This window comes from Acanthopagrus latus, chromosome 6 (assembly GCF_904848185.1).
Source record: "Acanthopagrus latus isolate v.2019 chromosome 6, fAcaLat1.1, whole genome shotgun sequence".
Lineage (NCBI taxonomy): Eukaryota > Metazoa > Chordata > Actinopteri > Spariformes > Sparidae > Acanthopagrus > Acanthopagrus latus.
The window spans coordinates 1,537,029-1,558,135 of NC_051044.1; the positions used below are offsets into that span (position 1 = coordinate 1,537,029).

The window sequence follows — 21,107 nt, forward strand, 5'->3', positions numbered from 1 at the left end:
ACATATCCAGACGGCAGAGAGTACTTTTATTCTTACTAGCAGTGTCATTAAAAGTAAACAAAATTCATACGTACTTATATATAAACTGTTACTATGATGACAGTAAAAGTCACCTAAACAAATAGTATTTGAGTACAAGTCTGAAAGTATCTGAGAGTAAATATAAATCAGTATCAGTTAAACGTAAATGACATATTTACATGTATGTTGTTTACTGTATACTGTAGTACGTTTACTCATGTACTGTTTTCAGCAGGACCTGAACTTGCTGGGCAAAATACTCTCTCACAAGTAACAGAGTATTTTTTTACAGTACTTTTACTCGAGGACACACTTCGCGTTACTTCCACCACTGATATTCAGTCACAGACACACAGACACACGTCTCACAGCCTCTGCTCTGGTGTGAGTACACTTAATCTAATCAAGATGCTGAGGTGAAATATGTGAAAACATCGATGATGAAACTCGTCGTCGTAAATCAAAATGGAAACTGAAAACAGAGTGAAGTTGTTTCTCTGGAGAGTGAAAGCAGGAGGATACAGGAGAGACATGGAAAGACTGGAGAGGGAGGGGGAGGGGAGGAAAGTGAAAGAGGGGAGGGAAAACAGAGGAGAGGAACTTTTACCGGAAGATGTCGTCACTCGAAGAATTTCCATGAAGTAGCACAAAACCCTGCAGGCACCAGCTTCCCTTTTTTCTTTTTACAGGCAACACAGCTCAGGAATGTGGAAAACGAACGAGATGACCTCACGCTCAAACCCAAACCTCCCCACACGCTTTGTGTTTCCAACAAAGTTTTTCTTTTAGTCATACTTCCTGGTTTATAACTTCTATGTCTTCATAATATTTTGATTCTGGGCTGTTGCCTAAAGTAGGATATTCCATGATGTGTAAAGTATGTGGACAACCCAGATACTGTATTTTAAAAAAGATATCTAACTCAAGTTTTTCTTTCCACTGGTGTTAAAACAATCAACGTTTAATCAAAGTCTTTCAGGCCACCACACACTGGGTAGATAAGATAACACCCTGCTGATCACTAACAAATGGCATGTTATAAAACGGCCCACTACTAGCTCCTTATCATGTCATTAATGAAGACAAACAATAACAGATGTGGCTCGCAAACGCTGGACTTTTATTTTATTTTTAGATGCTTTTTACTTGATACTGAAACATAGATAGAAATGAGAGAGAAACAAGAAAACTTATGGAAAGAGGGAGAGGAAGTGCAATAGATAGATAGATAGATAGATAGATAGATAGATAGATAGATAGATAGATAGATAGATAGATAGATAGATAGATAGATAGATAGATAGATAGATAGATACTTTTCATGACTGAATAAACTAAATAAACAAACTTAAGTTTAATTTCTTCTCCCAAACTACGTAGTGCTCCTTTAATCGAAATTTTAATCAAGTTACATAAATCATAAAAACACGAATGAAATAAAATACCATTTAAAAGCCAAATGATACAGAATATTCAAAGACTCAAATGAAGATAGATAATTGGATGAAAACGGTTAATATTTATGACTGTAAAGTAGGCCTACGGCGGGGAAAATCACATTTAAACGCTAATTTTGTGCTGACAATCACACTTCCGTAAAATATATTGGACTTTTATTTTGAAGGGTTTGCCGGATATTTTCCCCCCTCGGTATATCCGAGTGACTTGACGCGCTTGGGCGGTAGGGGGCGGGGCACCTGTTGAACGTGACGGACGTTTACCGTAAGTTATGGAGAAGGTTGCGAGTGCGACGTCACAGCTCGCTCGCTGATTGGAGGAGAGTTGGGGGAGAGTGAAATATAGCGCAGAGGAGCTCGTGAGGAGCTTCAGTGGAACCGAACAGTCACCGGACAGAAACGGTACAGAACAGACGAGTCAACCTGATAATACTGGACAGTTTCTCTACAGCCTCTGGTTCTGTTGGACTATACCGAGACACAAGACACCGAACCGGTTCAGTGAAAACCTCAAGAAACGTCCAGAGCAGCTTTTTCCTCCAAGACTACATCTTTTTTTAAAAAAAAAACTTTAACGGTTATCTACGTGAACGGACACAATGCTCAACCTGTGCCTCGTGCTGATTCTATCTGCCTCCGTGTTTTCAGAGTCGGTAAGTTGTTTTACTCACACATCTGACCGTGATTTAATTTAAAATGTACCTTTAAAAAACTTTAGTTTGTTCCCTTGCTCGGTCAGTTTGGCAGCGCTAGCTAAAACGCGCTACTGGTTGTTAACAGTGAGGATTAGCCGTTAACGCGACTCCGTTAGCTGTGATTTGTGCTGTCAGCTGTTGGTTTGACCAAAAAAATATAAAATAAAGAAAAAGCTCGTCCTGTGTTCACATCTCACACAGTGATTAATCCACAGAGCAGCAGTGTTGTTAGCCAGCTAGCTTCAGTGCTACAGTCCAGTGAGGAGTGTGTGTCGGCTGGTGGAGGGAGGGGGGGGGGGACACAGGCATCCACAGCCCGCTGCTATTATCCTGTATGGGGCCCAGATTGAGGGGGAAGCTGGCAAGTCACCCGAGTCACTTCTCCTGCCTGTGATGGCCCAATCACTGCAACATCTGGGCTGCTCTTTTGACGTGAATCACTGTTTTTGATCAGTAAGTCAAAGAAAGTTGGAACACATTGGATTTCACCTCCCTGTGTTCCTCCCCCAGAGCTCCATGTTGTTGTGAATGCAGTGTTATTTCCCTGTCCCCGGATAGGAATTGGAGCAGAAATAGAGTGATTAGATTCATCAGAGTCCGCTGAGCATCTTAAATCATGCTGAAGTGTCTGTTTTTCAGTGGATGTAAAATGTTTTTGGTGACTCACTGATACTTTGGGGGTAAGTTAAAGGATCAGTCTGTAGTTTGGGGCAAGAAATGTTAATCTCTTTTCTGCCTGAACAACATAAATAAACAAACTGTCTTTGTTTTCATGACTGAATAAACAAGCTGATCTTAAAAGACAACACAATGTATACTGCTTTGCTTTGTTTATTTGTGGCGGACCCTGCCACCTTTCTAGTGTTCTGGGGACCTTATTTTCCTCTCACAACAGCTTGTTTATTAATCTATGGAGCAAAGTTTGTAATATTACCTCATGAGTGTTGAGGTGTTGTTTTGATATTGACATTTTAAAATTCTTCTTCAGAACTACACAGTGCCCCTTTTAAATTATTATTTGTTTAAAAAATCATGTGAGCTAAAGTCACGTTGACTTTTCTGTGAATCACTGATTCTTGGGGGATAAGTTAAATGTTGTGGAAAGTTAAAGGCTGACTTAATGCCAAAAGAATGCATGTCCTGAGGGGCTTCTGTGAGCTGGAAGTGGTTGACTTGTTTGTTAATGTTGTTGGAAGTTTTGGAAGAGTTTTGTGCGGGGGTTATTGTGACCCGTCCTGATTTGTTACTTTGGGTTTTTCTGCGTTGTAAAGCCCTGGTCTGTATAGGCTTTTCCATAACATGTTACCTCATGTTCTCCAGCATTTTCTGATGTTGTCATGTATAATACTGACACCTTTCTTCCACTGCCACCACAGCCTGGTTTCTTCCCCAACTATTCATGAAACACAAGTTATTCAAACATGTTTTCACCCAGTCCTGCTCTGCCTGAAGAACAGAAATACCATGTGATGGTATTATGTCTACATCTAGAAAGAAACTCACAATTATTGTGTTTTGACTTGATTCACTGTCGATAAATACAATAGTGAACACATCAAAATTTACACTGAGAACAACATGTGTTATGCAGTGAAATAATTAACACCGAGGTGATTAATTTGTGACACTAATTGTACAACATTTGGGGTGGAGTTTTAGCCATGATGATCGAAGCCAAGGAAGAGAAGTGGTATTTACCTTTTTGTCTAATTGTTTGATAGTGAACTGAGGGTCTTGTCAGTTATCATCACCAAAAAATAACTACTTATCTGGCGTGGAAGAAGGAGGCTGTCATTTATGTCCAACTTCATGTTTTCTCACTGTCTTTAACATTAAGTGTGAGTTTATTAGATTAGGCTCGATTGAATTAAATCACTGTGGACTGTTGGGCTTTGGCAGAGGTATGCGCTCTACCGAGTTCCATTCTAGTTTCTAACTGTGTGTCCTGGAGTGTTAATACAGGCCACCCACACACAAACACATGCACCCTGCCCCCCCATTTCACCCAGTTGGTCAGTACAAATGGTGTGAATGGCAGTAACACACTTGTCAGGCCAGGATGGACGCCTGAAGCGCTTGTGTGGATTTTAAATGAAGCAGTTTCACAGATATGGCCATCGCCTCCTTCGCCGAGACGTTATATGACACATGAGAGATTCCTGCGTGGATCCACAAACACTCTGTACTACTCTTATCCCAGGTTGAAGAGCTGAGCCTCGTCTGCCTTCAGGCGTCTTCTCTGCGTCCTGACGGCTGGTTGGATCCTCCTCTCCTTTACTATCTGTTACATTCCTCAAAGCCGTCGAGCTTCTGTTGCTCGCTCTGCCTCGTCTTGTCGTCGCCCCCTCGCTCCCCTGTCCTCTCTCTTCTTCTTCTTTTTTGATTTTCCCTCTGGAATGTGACCTTTGGTGACCTTGACCGGCCCTCTTGGGGATTTTGCACACTTGGAGGGATCTCAATAGGGTCCCGGGGCCTTTTATAAGGGACACTCCTCTCCACTAGCCTAGCCTAGCGTGGATACACCTACAGCTTTCCCACCAGAATACACTCTGTTTCTGGTACCTCTTTTTAAATGAGCGGTTGCCCTCCAGGTTTCAGGTTCTGCTTCTTTGACGTCACTCCGCTGGTCCCCTCTGTCCCTGTGATCAATTGTCCTCATGGCTTTTTTTCTTTTTTTCTTCCTTTCTGCTCTTTCCTTTGATGGATACTTAGCCTCTGAGCTATGACAATCCTTCCCTCCCTCCTTCCAGCCTTTTCTTCTCTCTACCCACTGAGGTCATTATTGGTATGTGGGTTTGGCGTTCCCAGCTAATCGATAACAATGTTCTGCTACCTGACAAAAGAGCGTGCTCTGAATACAAAAAAGGGCTTTTTGGGAGCCTCAGGAATCTTAGGAATGTTTTTTATTAATGGACTCACTTTTTCAACAATCATTACTAATTCTGGGAAGTTTGATTTAGCTGCCCATGGTCGACCATTTTGATTTCTTTCAGACGTGCAGAGCTGTAGCCGGGCTGAGACCTCGTGTACAGTTTTATCAGTTTGTCCAAAATAGACCAGGGCAAACAAATCCTGTTCTTCATGCCTTTTTTTTTTTCCATTGACCTCAGCATTTTCTGTCCATGTATGGCAACACAAGTCACCACGAGTCCTTCATGACAAAGTACTGGGTGAAGGTGAAAGATAAAAAGTACACCAACTGTTTGTTTTCTGTGTCTTTGTATTTAAAGGGCACGTTAGAAAAGCTGCGCTGTCACTGGACAAAAATCTTGCCAAACTTTCTGTGAGGTTCATTTCAATTAGTCTAATCACTTTAATTTACCAAATGCGCCTGTGATGGCAACTGCTGCGGTTAATCAGGGTAAAAAAAACAAAAATCCTCTTTGCCCCGAAGTTAATCCATGTCACACCACCAAACCTCAGCTTGTTGCCTTTGGAGCCTCAGGGCTGAGTCCATTTGTTAGATCTTGTTTTGTCACTGGTTTTGTATTTAGCTCCTAATAATTTGCACCAGAATGAGTCCTTTTTTTTTTTTTTTTTTTTTTTTTGAGGAAGTTTTTTTTGTGTGTGTCTCTTTTGCATGATGGGGTGCACTGAAAGCCCCGTGTGGTGAAAAGAAGGCAGGGAGGGAAAGAGGGGAGCATGATAAATAGTATCAGTAGGATGTAATAATGGTTCCTGCATTGCTGTCCGCTGGTCTATAAAATCCCTTTGGGCCGAGGAATGTTGGCACAGAGAGAGGAGGTTTTTGTCCTTCCTGCCTGTGATGGAGAGCAGTCGAGAATCTGACTCCCCCTCTCCTCCTCCCTCCCCCCACCCCTTTTCAACCACTACGTTTTCTGGCAGTTGTAACGGGAACTATATGAATACATTTAGGGCAGAAGTCAACCATAACTCTCCTCCTATTCTGGTTGTTTCACTCCCATCAAACTTTTTTTTTTTTTACTCTTTGCTGAACCCGTTTTCCAGGTAAACGCAACGCGAAGAGGATGCACTTGTCTGTCCACCCTGACGTCCTCCTTTGCTGCCATAGTTACTGTGGCCACCGGAGGTCGCCAACTAATAGATATGAATAAAGATAAAACCAACATATTGCACCCTCGTATGTTGAGCGCTTCCCAGTATTTATCCCTTGAAAACATCTCTATCATGTTCGACCATTTAATAAATCGGTAATCACAAACTGTTATTTAGTTGTTTCGGCCCTACAGTTATAATATAAACACATTTTTAACCCTTAAAACAAAATAAATTGACAGACAGCATGTTCTCATTTAGTGCGGCAGCCTGGGAAACGTGCAGCTTAACACGCCACCGCTCCCCACCGCCTCCTCCCCAGTCTTGAAAAGAAAAGCTGTTGTGGCTTTGTGGTGGACCAGTAAAAATATAGAGGGCCATGGCAGAACATGGAATATGAGCCTGGCTGTGTTTCCATTGGGAAATGTATGAGCGAGCCTGGAGGGGGGCCGTTTGATGTGGCTCCTGCAGCCCCAGCCTCTGCTGTCCCGGGACACCCTGTCAGACTCTGACAGATGGTTGTTCCAGGCCTGAAGCCAGACTGTTCGCAGCTATCAGCACTGATGCACTCTGAGGTTTCCCCCCCCCCAAGCGCAACAGATGTATCTGACTTTAAAACTGGAGGGAGTGAGCATGAAATATAATAATCAAAATGCTCCACCCTACGGCTGGAGACAGAATCAGATAACCCAATACTGTTGACTTAATGTCTCCAGCTGCAATGTGACAATATTTAAGGGACATTCATTAACGCTTTCAGAAGACAAATGAAGCATTTCTTTTGGACTTTGTATTATAATGTTTGACAAATACAGCTGGCTTTATGAATCCTGAATGTATGACTATGACGTGGAAAAAAACAGCTGCAAACCACATTATTGATTAACCTGTCCATTGATCGATTGGTTGTTTGTTCTATAAAATGAAAATTATAATCATTGTTTCATCCTCAAACGCCAAAGAAGCCACAATCAAATAATCTTGACGTGTGATGTGCAAAATGCAAACTGATAATCGATCATCAGAATAGTTTATTTAAAAAAAAAATTATAAAATTTTTATATAGAGCACTTCTGGTTCCTTGTTCTTGTTCCTGCAAACACACACACACACACACACCAGAGATCATACAGTGTTTTGGGTGGTTTGAGGGCTTCCCCTCATTCAGACATCCTTCCTGACAAATGTGTCTCAATAATACAGTCCCTCTTTGATGTGGTGTGTGTGTGTGTGTGTGTGTGTGTGTGTGAGATTGTGGGTGAGTGTGTGTGCCCTCAGTGAAATGTTTCAGTATTGATGTGTGTGTCATGTTGTGTGTCTGCACTTTTCTTCTGTGTGTGTGAGGTCTAACTGTACATTAAACCACCAGCGGCTCTCTCAGCCTAAACTTGGTCATTTCAGATCCACATACCTGAGATAAAAGACAAATATGCCTGAGTTTGTATTATTACCTCCATTAATGTTATAAATATTAAAATTCTGAGTTTAAATTTCTTCTCAAACTAAATTGCCCCTTTTGTTGCGAGGAGAAGGAAAACGACAAAGATGCTGATGTATGGTTTTCCCTGCCTGTCAGAACAGATTACAGGGAGGTGTTTGAAATCTCTGCAGTATAGGAGTTTTACCCTTTAATGCACCAGGACCCATGCTGTCTACATTTGATCTCACAGGCTCATTTAAACATACTTACAGTGCATATTAGTCTGAGAGTGGGGCTACCAGAGGCAGCTTTAAACCACCTCCCTGCAGGATATCTCTGCAGACTGAAGTCCACATGAACCTGGAGGAACAGAACGGCGGTCCTCGGTGGTTTTGCCCAGACTCTTGATCGCGTCTCTGTGCGTAGAGAGCTTTGGCTCCACTGCAGAGAAGAGAGGAATGTGGCGGCTCACTGTGTAACCAAAGTCTTGGCTACTGAGCTGACCCACACAGAGAGACACATTCCTCAACAGCAGCAAACAGTTTCATACAATCTATCACACATGCTAACAGGCTCATCTCTTTCTGTCTCTTTGAAAGGAACAGTTTGGGAAATGCACTTTCCTGCAAAGAGTTAGAAGATGTGATGCCGCTCTCATACAGAGCTGCAGTGACTAGAAGAAATCACTTTTCTTATCAGTGATTTGTTTGGCACTTTTCAAGCAAACTGTCAATTTTTCTCTGGTTCCAGCTTCTTAAATGTGAGGAGTCTTTCTCATTTCTGACAGTAAATGAAGAGTCTTTGGGTTTTAGACTGTTTGTTTGATAGGACAAAAAAAGCAATTTGATGTCGCTTTGTGCTCAGGACTGTGTAAAGCACAGTTCATCGTGGAAACAATGGTTAGTTGTGGCTCTCCTGTCGCAGTAGTTTGGCGACCTTTGGACAGTTCCAGGTAGAGTCTGATTTTAGTTACTCATAATGTGACTCAGTTGTGAGCTCATGCATTTAATATGTGCTGGATAAAGTTGAAGATTAACCACCAATATAAAGACATCTCTTCATCTTGTGTGATTAAACATTGCTGCTGCGTTTATCATTGTCAGACGGAAATGTTAATGAGACGTTCATGGTGTGTCTGGTGTCTTTCAATTCAGGAGATTGTTTTAAATTTATTTTTTTTAAAAACTAACAAAGGCCTGTTGTAATTTTTAGATTAAGATCAAGGAACAGTTGCATGCTGCTGTAATGAACTGGGAGCTTGACATCTACTCAGGATAAAGAGTCCAGTTAAGCATCACGTCTTCAAAATGAATTGAGTCTTTGTGGCTGATCTTAGACTATGAATAAAGGGACATTCTCACATGTCTAGAAACACTTAAGTATAAATAAGTCAGTTGTTTACTGGCCTGATTCATATTCACTCTTCTCTTCAGGAGTTCAGGCTTTCATTGAACACTGAGTTGATTTGTCCTAGATGGATGTTTCCTGTTTTCCTGCCCCTTTCTTATTTCCTGCCATTTAAAGCCCAAATCTGATCTTTCAGCTGATAATAACTCTTACAGCTTACATTCAGTCTGTTGTGCTGTAATGTGTTTGATCTGAGGCAGCGATACGCTCGCCTCAGGGAGTGGCATCAAAGAGTCAGAGGAGCAGGGAAGACATTAGAGAGGCATGGTCTCTGTGAGAGTGGAGTCGCTGCAGGCATTCAACTTATTATTCCATCGGTCATGAGTTCGGCAAGAACGAGGAATCATCCAATTGACATTGCGCTGTGGCTTCACCGGCGGGAGGAAGTGACCAATAATGGCCATTAGGATAAGACCGGGAACGTTCCCTCAGGAGACGCTCATCAAAACTCAATTAGGCTTATCAGCTGAGACTGAATCAGCTCTGTGTGCTGCACAGCTGGTTGTCTGTTTCTTTCCTGTACAGATTCAAAAAGTTAAACGCAACAGCATTACTCACTTCACTGACTAATGTTTGTCTCTGTGATAAAGACATGACAGTCCTGCTGTACGTGTCTGGACCAACGCTGCTCATGTCCGTTTGAACTGTGCCACATTGATTGGTGTCACATTAGCGCTGTTGGATACTCTTGGGATTAGATAATGCAATTTGAATAGCAAAAAGAATGTGTATTTTTATATGATTATGTTTCCCTTGAACCCTGTGTTCAGGATTTTTGTCTGGCAGTGAGCTGGGAGTGCTGGGTTGAAAAAAAAAAAACAGACCAACAAGCTGACAATGCATACAACAGGCCAGCGACATTCAGTTCTGGCCCAGTCTCTTCCAAAGAAGGTTCTCTGGTCTCTGTTTGCTAGGTTCAGGCCTAAACACACAGAAAAAGATGCTCTAGTCACATCAGCACTCTGATGTTACACTATCAGAGAGCGATGCCTCCTTCCCCTTCATCCCGGGGGTCACCAGTGTCCAGCTTAATCACCATTAACATTTAATGTTTGCTGATAATGCATTGTCAGTGAAAGACACACCTTTTTAAGCAGGTAGGCCTGTTGTGGAAATGCAAATCCCTGTAGCACTGGGCTGATGAACAGACTGAAACTGAGCCAACACGTGTATGGAAAAGCTCCACATGTTGCCATAGAGTCTGACATGGTGCTGGTAGGTGGAAATACTGCTATAGATAGACTGGGTGTAGGTAGAAGGAATCTAGAGCTCGGCTGTCAGAGCAAAAGTGCAAAGGTGTGTGTGCGCGTGTGTGTGTGTGTGAGATCTAGTCAGCACTGTTCAATGTGCATTTTAAAAAATGGCTGGTTGGTTGTTTTCAGGATTGTATGTATAAAACATGAGGACCAAACTTGTTGAACTGGATCAACTTTGATATAAAACAAAGTGGAGACCTCATCATAGATCGGTCTTTGTGAGGCCCTTTGGATCCAATAAACTGAAGGCCTTGAACTCCTGAAGTGAGACTGTGAAGGTTCATCTCACAGAAGTGTGTGTGTGTTTCATCAGAGGTCAGAAGTGCATCTTACCAGTAGATCAGGCGACACAATACATGGTGCAAATCCTGCTGGTTCAAGTATCACCCAGCAGCAGGAGGGGAGGAGCTGAAAAACAGGACGGGAGATGGAGGGAGTGAATGTGGAGAGGCAAAGGAAAAAATGGAAGGAAGGACTGGAGCTTCTACCTCTTTTTAAACCATATTTTCCATTTGACTTTATTTATGCTGCGGAGGTAGACTCTGAATATCAACTCAAAGGGAGAAAAGGTTAGAAACCAACAATAATTTGCCTTTTCTTGAAAGGTCAAGAGACGTTGGACATCACAAAGAATAAGGAAGCACATTCCTGCGTGCTGGTGTTTCTTTTCTGTCTTTTCATACTGTGTACCTCCTCCACGCCGCCGTGTGAATGGACCAGATGCCTCTCTGTGTGTCGGCAGATGGAGGGATTGTTTCCCCAGTTTAATGAAGGGAGGCTGCTGGGGGCTTATCCCCAGTTACCTTGGTCATTGATATGCTCTTGAGGAGTCCACTGGCATTGTTTGGTGTCAATGGAAGGGACAGACCCGGAGGCTGGGTGGCGGGCGTCTTGACAGACTGCTTTTCACTGAATGTGGACAATTGGGGGAACTGGAAAGTTTGTAGGACCTCCATGCTGAGTTGGTCAGGATAAACAAGGACAGAGGCTAGACTGAGTGAAGTGTGTGACAGGACGGGAAACAAAACTTCTGACTTGAGTGTTTTTCAGTGTTTTAATCAAACCCTACATCATGAAGACCATTTCATCAGCCAAATACAAGTTACTCTGGAACCGATGTTGATCACCTGTGGAGTTGACAAAATTACAGGTTATTTATACTTAATTGATATAAACTTTATTGTTATAGCCAAGTTGACATCTGGAAATTATTTTTCTGTCGATCCTCACTGTCACTCTTTTTTTAAAACATTTTTTAAAAACTTTTCCTTGTGATGGTAAACTAGGCCTGAAACTCACAATTATTTCCTTTTCAATTAATCTACGGATTATTTTCTCGATCCTTGACCACGTCTTCAAACTCTGTTTCTGTCCACAACCCAAAGAGATTCAGTTTCCTGTCAGCGATGAAAGAGAGTAGAAAGTATTCACATTTAAGCTGGAGTCACTTTTTTATCTTAAATAATTCATCAGTTCTTCCATTATCAAAATACTCATCACTTAATTTGTTGACAACTAATCGTTGCAGCTCCTAAGTAAGCTTAGTCTTCACTGCATCCTGATATTAATGGCCAGCAGTTGAGTGAGTAATCAACAAAACGTATTGGTGATAAAACTATGCGTTTGTTGCAGCCCCAGTTGGAAATGTAGTTTTCATTTGGTTTGTAGTCCCATATATTATCTTTCTTTGTACCATATTAATGTTCATACTTGTTTGAAGCTGTTTGTCTCAGTAGAGCTCATGTTAACTTGATATGTTCTCACAGAGTTCTGAATCATGTCCCGGGCAGTTTAATCTTTTGACTGATGGCCGTTGTGTTCACATGATGGTCTCGGACTGCAGCCATGTGGGTGTTTCACTTTGACACAGTGAGTCCAGTTCAGAGAAAAGGTCATCTGGATGTTGAAGTCTTTATGAGCGCGACAATCATTGTCTGAGTTTAGGATGAGAGACAGAATTGAAATAAAAATGGTTTGCTAGGACATGCCAACATTTGTACTGGCTGGACCCTTCATGCCTTCATTACACAGACGGCGTTGTTTCTGCACACTGTGGTGCAGAACTAGATGGATCCATGAACTCTGGTTGGTTGGTTGAAAGTCTTTGGTTTGGCTGGAATCCACATCCGGCTGCTTATCAGCGGTTGCACATTAGGCAGAATAAATGAGGCTGTGAATCACTGATGGGAGGACAAAATGGTGATCTGTAAGTGGCTCATAAGTGGCTTTTAAAATGGCTGACAAATGTTGTGGTCAGCCGGCAGAATAAGATTTAGATTTTGCTGCAATGATGCTAAAGTTTACATGTCACTCTGTTGGCTCCTATAAAACAGTATTACAGAGATGATGATGATGATGATGATGATGATGTCTTCAGCATGTCCACATTCTCAGAAGTCTTCAGTATCACTGCTCTGACATTCATGAGTCTGAGTTTATTCTTTCAGTTCTGTAGGATGTTGGGTTAACCTTATGTGGCCTCTCTCTGAACCACAGTGTTGCTGTTTGTGTTGCTGAGCTCATTAAGGCTGTTTGTTGTCAACACATGAGGTTCATATGAGGGTGTGACTGTTTGTCTCTGTTTGTGGCGGTGATGCTGGAGGAGAAAGTGTGTTTGGTTACACGCCAGTGAATGAATTTATAGCTTTTGTATTGTGATATATTTCTGAGTATCTAGTGTCAGTTTACTCTATTTACTCAACAGTTTTAAAACCTAAAAAATGTCAAATGGCTCCATACATCCCGTCCTGTGTAATCCAAGTCTCCACAAGTCCTGAGATCCCAAAAGGACTTTAAAAGATGCTCGTCACACCTTTCTTTTTATAAGATGAAATCTTAAACTGCTAAGCCAAAAGCCCTGTGTGTGGAGGTTACACAGGCTAGTTCGCATGTTGAGGGTGTGATAACGTCTTTTCAAATAATCGGTTTACATTTCCTAAACAAGGCCCCAGCTACCTCAATAGTTTAGGAGAAAGCTGCAAAGCCCCAAAATGTTTTGTGGACTATCAAACTTCACCTGACTTTGTGTTTGCATGAAGGGTTGGAAGATAGTTATTCAGTTTTCGTTCATGGGTGTACTGTTCGTTTTTAAACCTGTTGAATAAACAGGAAAACGTGTGAATTATGAAAATAATTGTGCACATGAACACTTCCTTCCCTATTTAATAGAAAGAAGTTCCAGTAGTTGTTCAGCGAGCGGCCATGACTGAGTCTGACAGGCTGTTCAGTCACTGTAGAATCACCAAGAGTGCTGATTTCCATGTTGACTCGGTTACGTAACCTCTGTTCAGACGGCCCGCTCCTTTCTCCTCACCAGTCTGTGCTGGTTCAGAGGCTGGTTGGAGTGAAATGGAGGCCTGTTTCTGTCTTGTTTGTACAGTAACAGACTAACTCGTCACATCTTCCTCCATCTCTGACACACAGTTTTCATTTGTGTGAAACAGAGACTTCCTGTTGTGGCTCTTCTACGTTCTTGGATTATTTTGGTCCAAACAGATTTGGCCTTGGCCTGAATCCCATCCTGGCTTTGCTTCCTGGGAGCGTATGGTAAAGATGGAATATCCCCCACATCTGATAGTAAATTCAGTGGCTGCCACCAGAACAGAAATCCCTCTGATCTCGGCTGTCGTAGTGAATAATCGTGGCCTGTCGGGACAGGTCTCACTCAGCCCGGGAGACGGCGTGCTGTTGTTTTAGAGCACACCAGGCTGCAAATGGTGGAGTTTCTTTTGGCACGTCTCTCCAGGACACAAATGGAGGTCCACATTTCACTGTGGGGGGGGTTTAAAGGTCAGCGGCAGGAGGAGGAAGGGGTTTATTGACACGGACAACATATTGGCTTCTCTTAGAAATGAACCTGTTGTCTTGCTGCACAAACCATACAGTGATGTCCTGTACACACACAGTCATTTTAAAATATCTTATCTACAGTTTAACTTGTCAAAAATGTGTCACCATCATGAGCTCTGGGAAATTGTAGGAAATGAGAATTTTTACACATTTAAGACATGATTCATTGATTAATATCATAAGTAAACCACAGACCACACACACACACACACACACACACAGCACAACAGGCCTGACTGGGATGGATCCATATTATCATCTGAATGAGTGTGATTCCTATAATGTGACTCAGCAGGCTTGTGCCAGCACGCAGCAGCGGTAGATTCCCGTCTGAATGGCTGCGAGGAAATGAAAAGCCAGCAGTCACCATTTTAAGGCTTAGGACACGCGCACGCGCGCACACACACACACACACACACACACACACACACACACACACACACACACACACACACACACACACACACACACACACACACACACACACACACACACACACACACACACACACAGCATCACAGCTCCCCGTGTTCATGTATATAGTTTAACTGAGGACATAATGGAGCAGTGATCCTCAGTCTTGGGGTCACTCCTATAGTTGCCAGGGTTACAGGGAAATTGTGGAGCAGCTCAACTAATTAAAAATGAAAATGGATATGACTTGATTAAGAAACGTGTGTGTGTGTTCTTGGGGTAATTTAACACACACACGGTTGTGATGTTGATCACAGTATATGTATAATAAAGAAGACATTAGATTTCCTATGATGAAAGTGAATTAACGACACACACACACACACACACAGTGCGGGAGTCCTCATCAGACCACCTTGTTACTTTTAGAGGAATCACAGTAAAATGGCCGCCCTCGTTTGAAGCCCTTGTGCAGTCACAAAGGGGCTTTCCCTCCTCCTCCTCCTCCTCCTCCTCACATAGGCTACTTTTAAAAGGAGAGGCTGAGGGGATTACCTTCAAACACACATCGTTACTATGCCAAGTATTTGAGAACACACACATAATGCTCTGAGGCCCCGACAGGCTTAGCCACCAGCTAGCCCTTAAAATTAAGGCTCAGATGGAAGTAATTATGAGAACTCATGATGTCAACAGAGCTGTGTTTGTGTGTGTGTGTGTGTGTGTGTGTGAGAGTAAATGAGGATGTTGTGGGATGCCCGGGCATGTTTCCAGTGTGATTTGTGGTCAGCTTTTGTTCTCAGTAAATGGAAGGTTTCATTGAGGAAGCTTGTTCCTCTCTGGCCTCGCGGCTCGGCTCTCTCCAGGATCTCGGTCTTCTTTCACTGCGCCGCTGTTGAACAAAGCCCCGTGATTGGCTGCCTCCCATCACACGACATGTGGACAGTCTGTCTGTCTGCATGTGATCGCTTCTGTTGCATTCTCGTGGTGTTCACCTCACTTTATTTCAATCATTTAGTTCGGCTCTCAGTAGAGTGCATACCTCTGCCAAGGCCCAACAGTCCACCTCAGTTCAGTCAAGTCTGATCACCATGGTAACATTCTGTCGACTGACTTGTTTCTACCTCATGGTGATTATTTCGCTGCCTGATGGGATCAAAATGTTTCAGCAACATATCGAGCTATTCACCCACTTCATTCTGTAGCTACATGTTGACGGCTGTCACTGCCATGGATTTATTGTGAAAAGAGACACTGTGTAATTTGTTCTTCTTCTTTGAGCCTGTTATTGCTGTAAACATCAGGAGGTGTGACGGCTGCTGTGTTTGTGGTGCTGGGATGTTTCAGTGTGGACGTTAAAGTCGGATATCAGAAAGACTTTAAAGCTTTTGAAGGAGTTCAGGACCTGCTGTTCTGCTTTTCTCGCCTCATTTTGCCTCCCCATCCCTTGCTGATTAACTGTGTGTGTGTGTGTGTGTGTGTGTGTGTGTGTGTGTGTGTGTGTGTGTGTGTTAATCCCATTCTTGCTGCTTACCGAGCAAATGGTCAATGAAATTAAGTGTTGTAATGTGATTAAAGGAGGTTGATGTGTCTTCATTGTGTTAATCTTCAGAGTGATTAGAGTGACGGTGGTGACTGGGTCAGCTTCATGGAAATCCTCTTTTTTTTTTTTTTTTTCATCGTACTACAAGAACAAAGAAATAGTCACGGCTGTCTCTCAGTCAGTTCTGTTAGTCAGCATTATTGCTCATCTGAGCCTTCCTTACCCTCCCATAGGTTAAGAACTTTCTTTATTGTGTCTCTGAACAGCTGATCCAGGACAACAGACTTTTCTCTGATTTGTAATTTACCTGCAGATGTGACTGGACAACTATTTTCATTGTGAATTTGTCAATTATTGTCTTGAGTTGTTTGCGAGTCACTGATCGACATTTTTATCTAGAATTTTATAGACCAAAGCTCGGCATGACGTCCCCAAACTTCTTGTTTTGTTCCAGAGATATTCAGTTTACTGTCACAGAAAATATTCACATTTCAGCAGCTGGACTCAGACTTCTGCTCTGCTCACATGAATCTTTACTGATGATCGCACTGTGTCTGGTGTCCCAGCAGGTGAGGGAGACGGAGACATGGATGCCCATGAAGACCACACAGACGGCCGCCATGTTGACACACCATGACCTGGAGTCATCAGGCTCTGACTTTGGCTTCACAGACGACGAAGACGACGACAATGAATACGACGGTGGCGATTACTACGAGGACGAGCTGAACGTCGACGACGAGGAGGAGTACGATGACGACTTCTCCGGCTCTGGTGACCAAAGTGAGTCTTCACAAATACTTCAGAACATTTTAAATCCACATTTTAATTAAAGTTTTCATGAGGTCTAATGAAGAAAATCTTCCCTCCACAGCAACAACTGTGTCACCTGGACGGGAGGCCAAGACGTCCGCTAAGGTAAGAACAAACACTTGGAGTTTGATTCAAATCAGAATCATTTTACAGCAGTGTGTATGTATCTGACAGTGCTGCTGCACACTTCAGGTTCCCTTTATTGACTTTGTGCATGATTTTCCAATCTCTCCTTTCACCCTCAGCCCAATGTGAACGACAACAAGATCCCAGAGGTGGAGCGCCCGGTGCGGCCGACCGTTAACGAGGTGGAGATCGTCCAGAACGAAAATGAAATCCCCCTGCTGAGGAACGGGGCCGAGCCCGGCGAGGAGCACCCATCCAACGTCCTCATGTCCCACGCCAGCGAAGACAGCATCCTTAAAAAGACGGAGGTCCTCGCAGGTCAGTGGAAACTTTGAGACGGGAAAATTAGGTTTAAAATGATGTGAATGTTTGGCCTGCGGGTCAGTACTCCCTAGCTCCACTAGCTGTTTCTTGAGAATGTTGCAAATAAACGTACCGACTGTTTTCAGTTGAATAAACATCAGAAGACTCAACTTGAAGTCTAACCTCCCTCCCTCTCTCTCACTCCTGCAGCTCTGATCACAGGAGGCGCCGTCTGCCTGATGTTCGCCGTCCTCCTCATCCTCCTCCTCATCTATCGCATGAAGAAGAAGGACGAGGGCAGCTACGATTTGGGGAAGAAGCCCATCTACAAGAAAGCTCCCACCACAGAGATCTACGCATAGACCCTGACCTCCCACCTCCAGACACACACCCACAAACACACACACCTCACTCCCTAAACCCTGAAAACCCCAATCAGTGCCTCATCATCATCATCATACCTCCTCCTCCTCCTCCTCACTTTACTTCAGCGGAGTGACACTCGATAACGAATCAGGAGAGAAGCCCCGACAACACAATCGATAGACTGACTCCTCCTACCTGATGTATGCTAATATTACTGGTGCTCTCTTAACCAATCGGAGGCTTTGTTGGTCCGCTCGTCTCTCTCTTTTGGACAAGGAGCAACAGGAGTGGACTATTTCAGCTGCGGTACACGGTGATCGTTATTTTCTTCTTTTTTGTCTCATGTTTTTATTATTTTGTCCCCATGTCAAGAGACAAAACAATAGAACTTAGAACCGAGGACTTGGAGAACGTTTAGCTCCTCATGGCTTCCCCTCCTCTATCTCTTCCAGTTAAAACACTAACACTGTGCAATGATTGTTGTCTCGGTACGCATTTACAGTTATTTATTCTCCCTCTCGTTATTTGTTCTCCTCCTCGTCCTCCTCTGAACCTGTTTTCTTGGACTGCAGCTTCTCACGTTTATTGTAGCAAAATGACTTTTATGTGAACATTTTTATTAGATTTTTAAAAACAGAAACTCCATGTAATGCAGAGAGAGATTTCAGTTTGTTCCATTAACGATCCCTTCATGACGGGAAAAGAATTGAGCTCATGTTGTTCAGATTAATTCGTTTTCTGCTCCGTCATCCGTTCAACCTGATGTTAATAATTACAATATTTCTTAACCTTTATCCTCAAACTAGTCCAAAAAATGACAGGGAGAGAAGAGACAGTCTGACAAAGGTCAGGAAATATTTGCAAATCATTTCACAGTGTCGAAAGATATTTCAGTCCATGTTCTGTGAATTTTCTGATGCAGCAGAGTTTATTAAAATGACCTTAAAAGACTTTTTTTCTTTAAAACTTCTGGCATGTTTTGTATCTCCTCATGTGGGGAAAGTCCCTGCAGGCTGGCACGTAGCACCACATAAGTAAGCTAAACTAATCTGGAGGAAGAATTTGCAAATACTGTATGACCCAGGTCAAACACACACACACACACACACACACACACACACACATTGCAGAGTGTTGTGCTCTGCTACCTGTCTTGGAGAGCACTTCAAACGCCTGGAAGATGTTTTACCACTATAATAATTACCGCTGTGCCTCCAGGGTTTGTTTTTCTGTTATTCTGATGAACTCGACTGGAGTCACACCAACATGCTCCTACAAGGTGACACACCTACATTCCTCACACACAAACACACACTCACACAGCTCGTTCACGAGGACCGTAGCTGCTGACCTGCAGTTACACTCGAGCTTAAAGGTGCAATATGTAAGAATTTTAGATTCAAGGATCAAAAAATGAACTCTGCTTTCCCTCCGGCTCCTTCCTCGTCCCAGAGGTCCACAGCACCTGAACACCAACACTTCCAGTGCTCCAAGCTCCCAGTCCACACCGCTAACTGTATCGCTACAGCGAGCAGCAGTTAGCAGTTGCTCTGTCTATTCGCTGCCCTGTATTTGTTTGTTATTCAACATGTGGCCAGTTCTTACATATTGCACCTTCTAAAGGAATAGTTTGACATTTTGGAAAGATAATTGATACGCTCTCAAGCTACAGTTAGCTTAGCTTAGCATAAAGACTGGAATCGGAGGGGAAACGGCTAGTCTGGCTCTGTCTAACAACTGGAGACAGTTTTATGATCACAAAGTCATGTTGACCCGCTGTGTTTAATCACGTCACATTAAACTCCCCCAAAGTTTTGCAGTTTAAAGTTTCCCGGCTGTGAGTTCTTGTTAGTTTTGATTGTGCCACGAGCAACTTGTAAAAATGATAATCTGCTGTTTTTTAAACGGCTTTAAGTACCAAATTATTGAAGACAGATGAGAGTGAAAGAAAGAAACTTATCTCCCATAATGTCAAACTTGAACTTTGAGCTTGTAAAGACTTTAATATTCCTGAATCCAGTAGATGTTGGGACTATTTGTCCAATGAGAAGAAAGTTGAAGCTCTGATCGGACAAACTGGTAGTTTTTTTAGTTCTTTCTGCGTTCTTGTGTTTTCAGCCGTGGGGTCGATGCTTTCTCAATAAGCTACAACGACAGTTTTTAGTTTCGTGTTTTCATTCTGGGGTCTACGAAGACTCACTGAAGCCACCAACAGGTTTCATGCTCACATTTCTCCGCGGCACACAGACTGATCTACCAAGGATTTGTACATAGTCATTAAATAACCTTCCTTTTTTTTTTTTTTTTTTTTTTAAAGAACCTGAAGAAATAATAACTTGGTACTTAGCCGCATCCTGGCAACAAAAAATATCAACCAAATATTTAAATGCCAAATTGTTTTTATTTTTGTTTTCCTCCCATCAGCACGTTCATGTGATTTACTGTAAATGAGAAAGCTGTTTGATGCTCGCAGTAACACTAACACGCCTGCGCTCGTTGTTCTCCACTAGATCAACTTGTTCCCTTTTTTTTTTTTTGTTTTTATTTTTTATTATTAATTTAACTGTCAAATTATTTTATTGCCTTCTTTCAGGTTGGGGTGTTTCCCCCTTTTTAAGCTGTTGTATATGTGATTTTAAAAGTTTTATATACACTAGTTTGAGATTTTCAGAGGCAAATAGTTTTGAAACTTTTTATTTTGTAAGAGTTTCTATTATCTTTTTAGACTTTTGTTTTTTTTTGCTTTTTGTATTTATGTTTGTGTTTGTAGAAGGATTGCTTCTGTGGTTGGTGTTCATCTCGTTGTTCAGGGGATGTTGTGTTGATGAGCCGTGTCGTCGGTATCAGACCCGGGCTGATTACTAGTTGGAGCTGGTTCAGGTATTTTATTTTATCTTTTATTTGGAGCCAAAACTGGGAAATTCAAGGTCCCTGCAAACACCAGCTGCTCCCAGCTATTGAAACATCTTGACGCCGGTTCGAGGTCTTCGCTTCTCTGGAAACACAACAATGTAATCAAGTAAATACTGAAACTTGTTTCCTGTAAGTGTATCAGCCGACCTCGACCTCAGACTGAGGAGCGACTGATTAGAATTTGAGTCAAATTTAAACAAGTGAACCAATCCAACGTGTCTTTTTAAGGGAGTAAAACTGTTCCAGGATAAATTTTTTAAAAAAGTGTTTCAAGTAGTAATCAGCTCCGGTCTGCTGGGCGAGCACGGGAGAGAAACGTATGTTCTGCTGCTTAATGTCACAAACACCACATGTGAATCACCAATGGAGTGGAGAAGCCAATGAATCATTGGTTTCTGCATGCAGGTTCTGATTTATTATTGGAAATAAAGCTATTTTTATGCACATTAACATTTTAAAGTCTTGTTATTGTCCTTTTTTGTTTTAATGTGTTTCCTGCGAGAGAAA

General features: G+C 42.5%; 1 protein-coding gene across 2 annotated transcripts; it reads left to right on the forward strand.

The window, feature by feature from the left end:
- The first annotated feature begins 1,802 nt into the window (after positions 1-1,802).
- On the forward strand, positions 1,803-21,050 carry sdc4 (syndecan 4). Of its 2 annotated transcripts, none has more exons than XM_037100973.1 (5): positions 1,803-2,131; positions 16,646-16,862; positions 16,954-16,997; positions 17,138-17,336; positions 17,532-21,050. In XM_037100973.1, exons 1-5 carry the CDS (start codon positions 2,078-2,080, stop codon positions 17,681-17,683), a joined length of 666 nt encoding a protein of 221 aa, XP_036956868.1. In that variant the 5' UTR covers positions 1,803-2,077; the 3' UTR covers positions 17,684-21,050. The 2 variants fall into 2 exon arrangements, with proteins under 2 accessions (XP_036956868.1, XP_036956869.1); XM_037100974.1 differs by having other exon boundaries at positions 1,806-2,131; positions 16,649-16,862.
- Positions 21,051-21,107: the final 57 nt, after the last annotated feature.

Coding starts and splice junctions, on each gene's coding strand:
- sdc4 (XM_037100973.1), top strand. CDS start 2,078: ATGCTCAACCTGTGCCTCGTGCTGATTCTATCTGCCTCCGTGTTTTCA. Junction 16,863..16,953: donor CTCCGGCTCTGGTGACCAAA/GTGAGTCTTCAC, acceptor TTCCCTCCACAG/CAACAACTGTGTCACCTGGA. Junction 16,998..17,137: donor AGGCCAAGACGTCCGCTAAG/GTAAGAACAAAC, acceptor TTTCACCCTCAG/CCCAATGTGAACGACAACAA.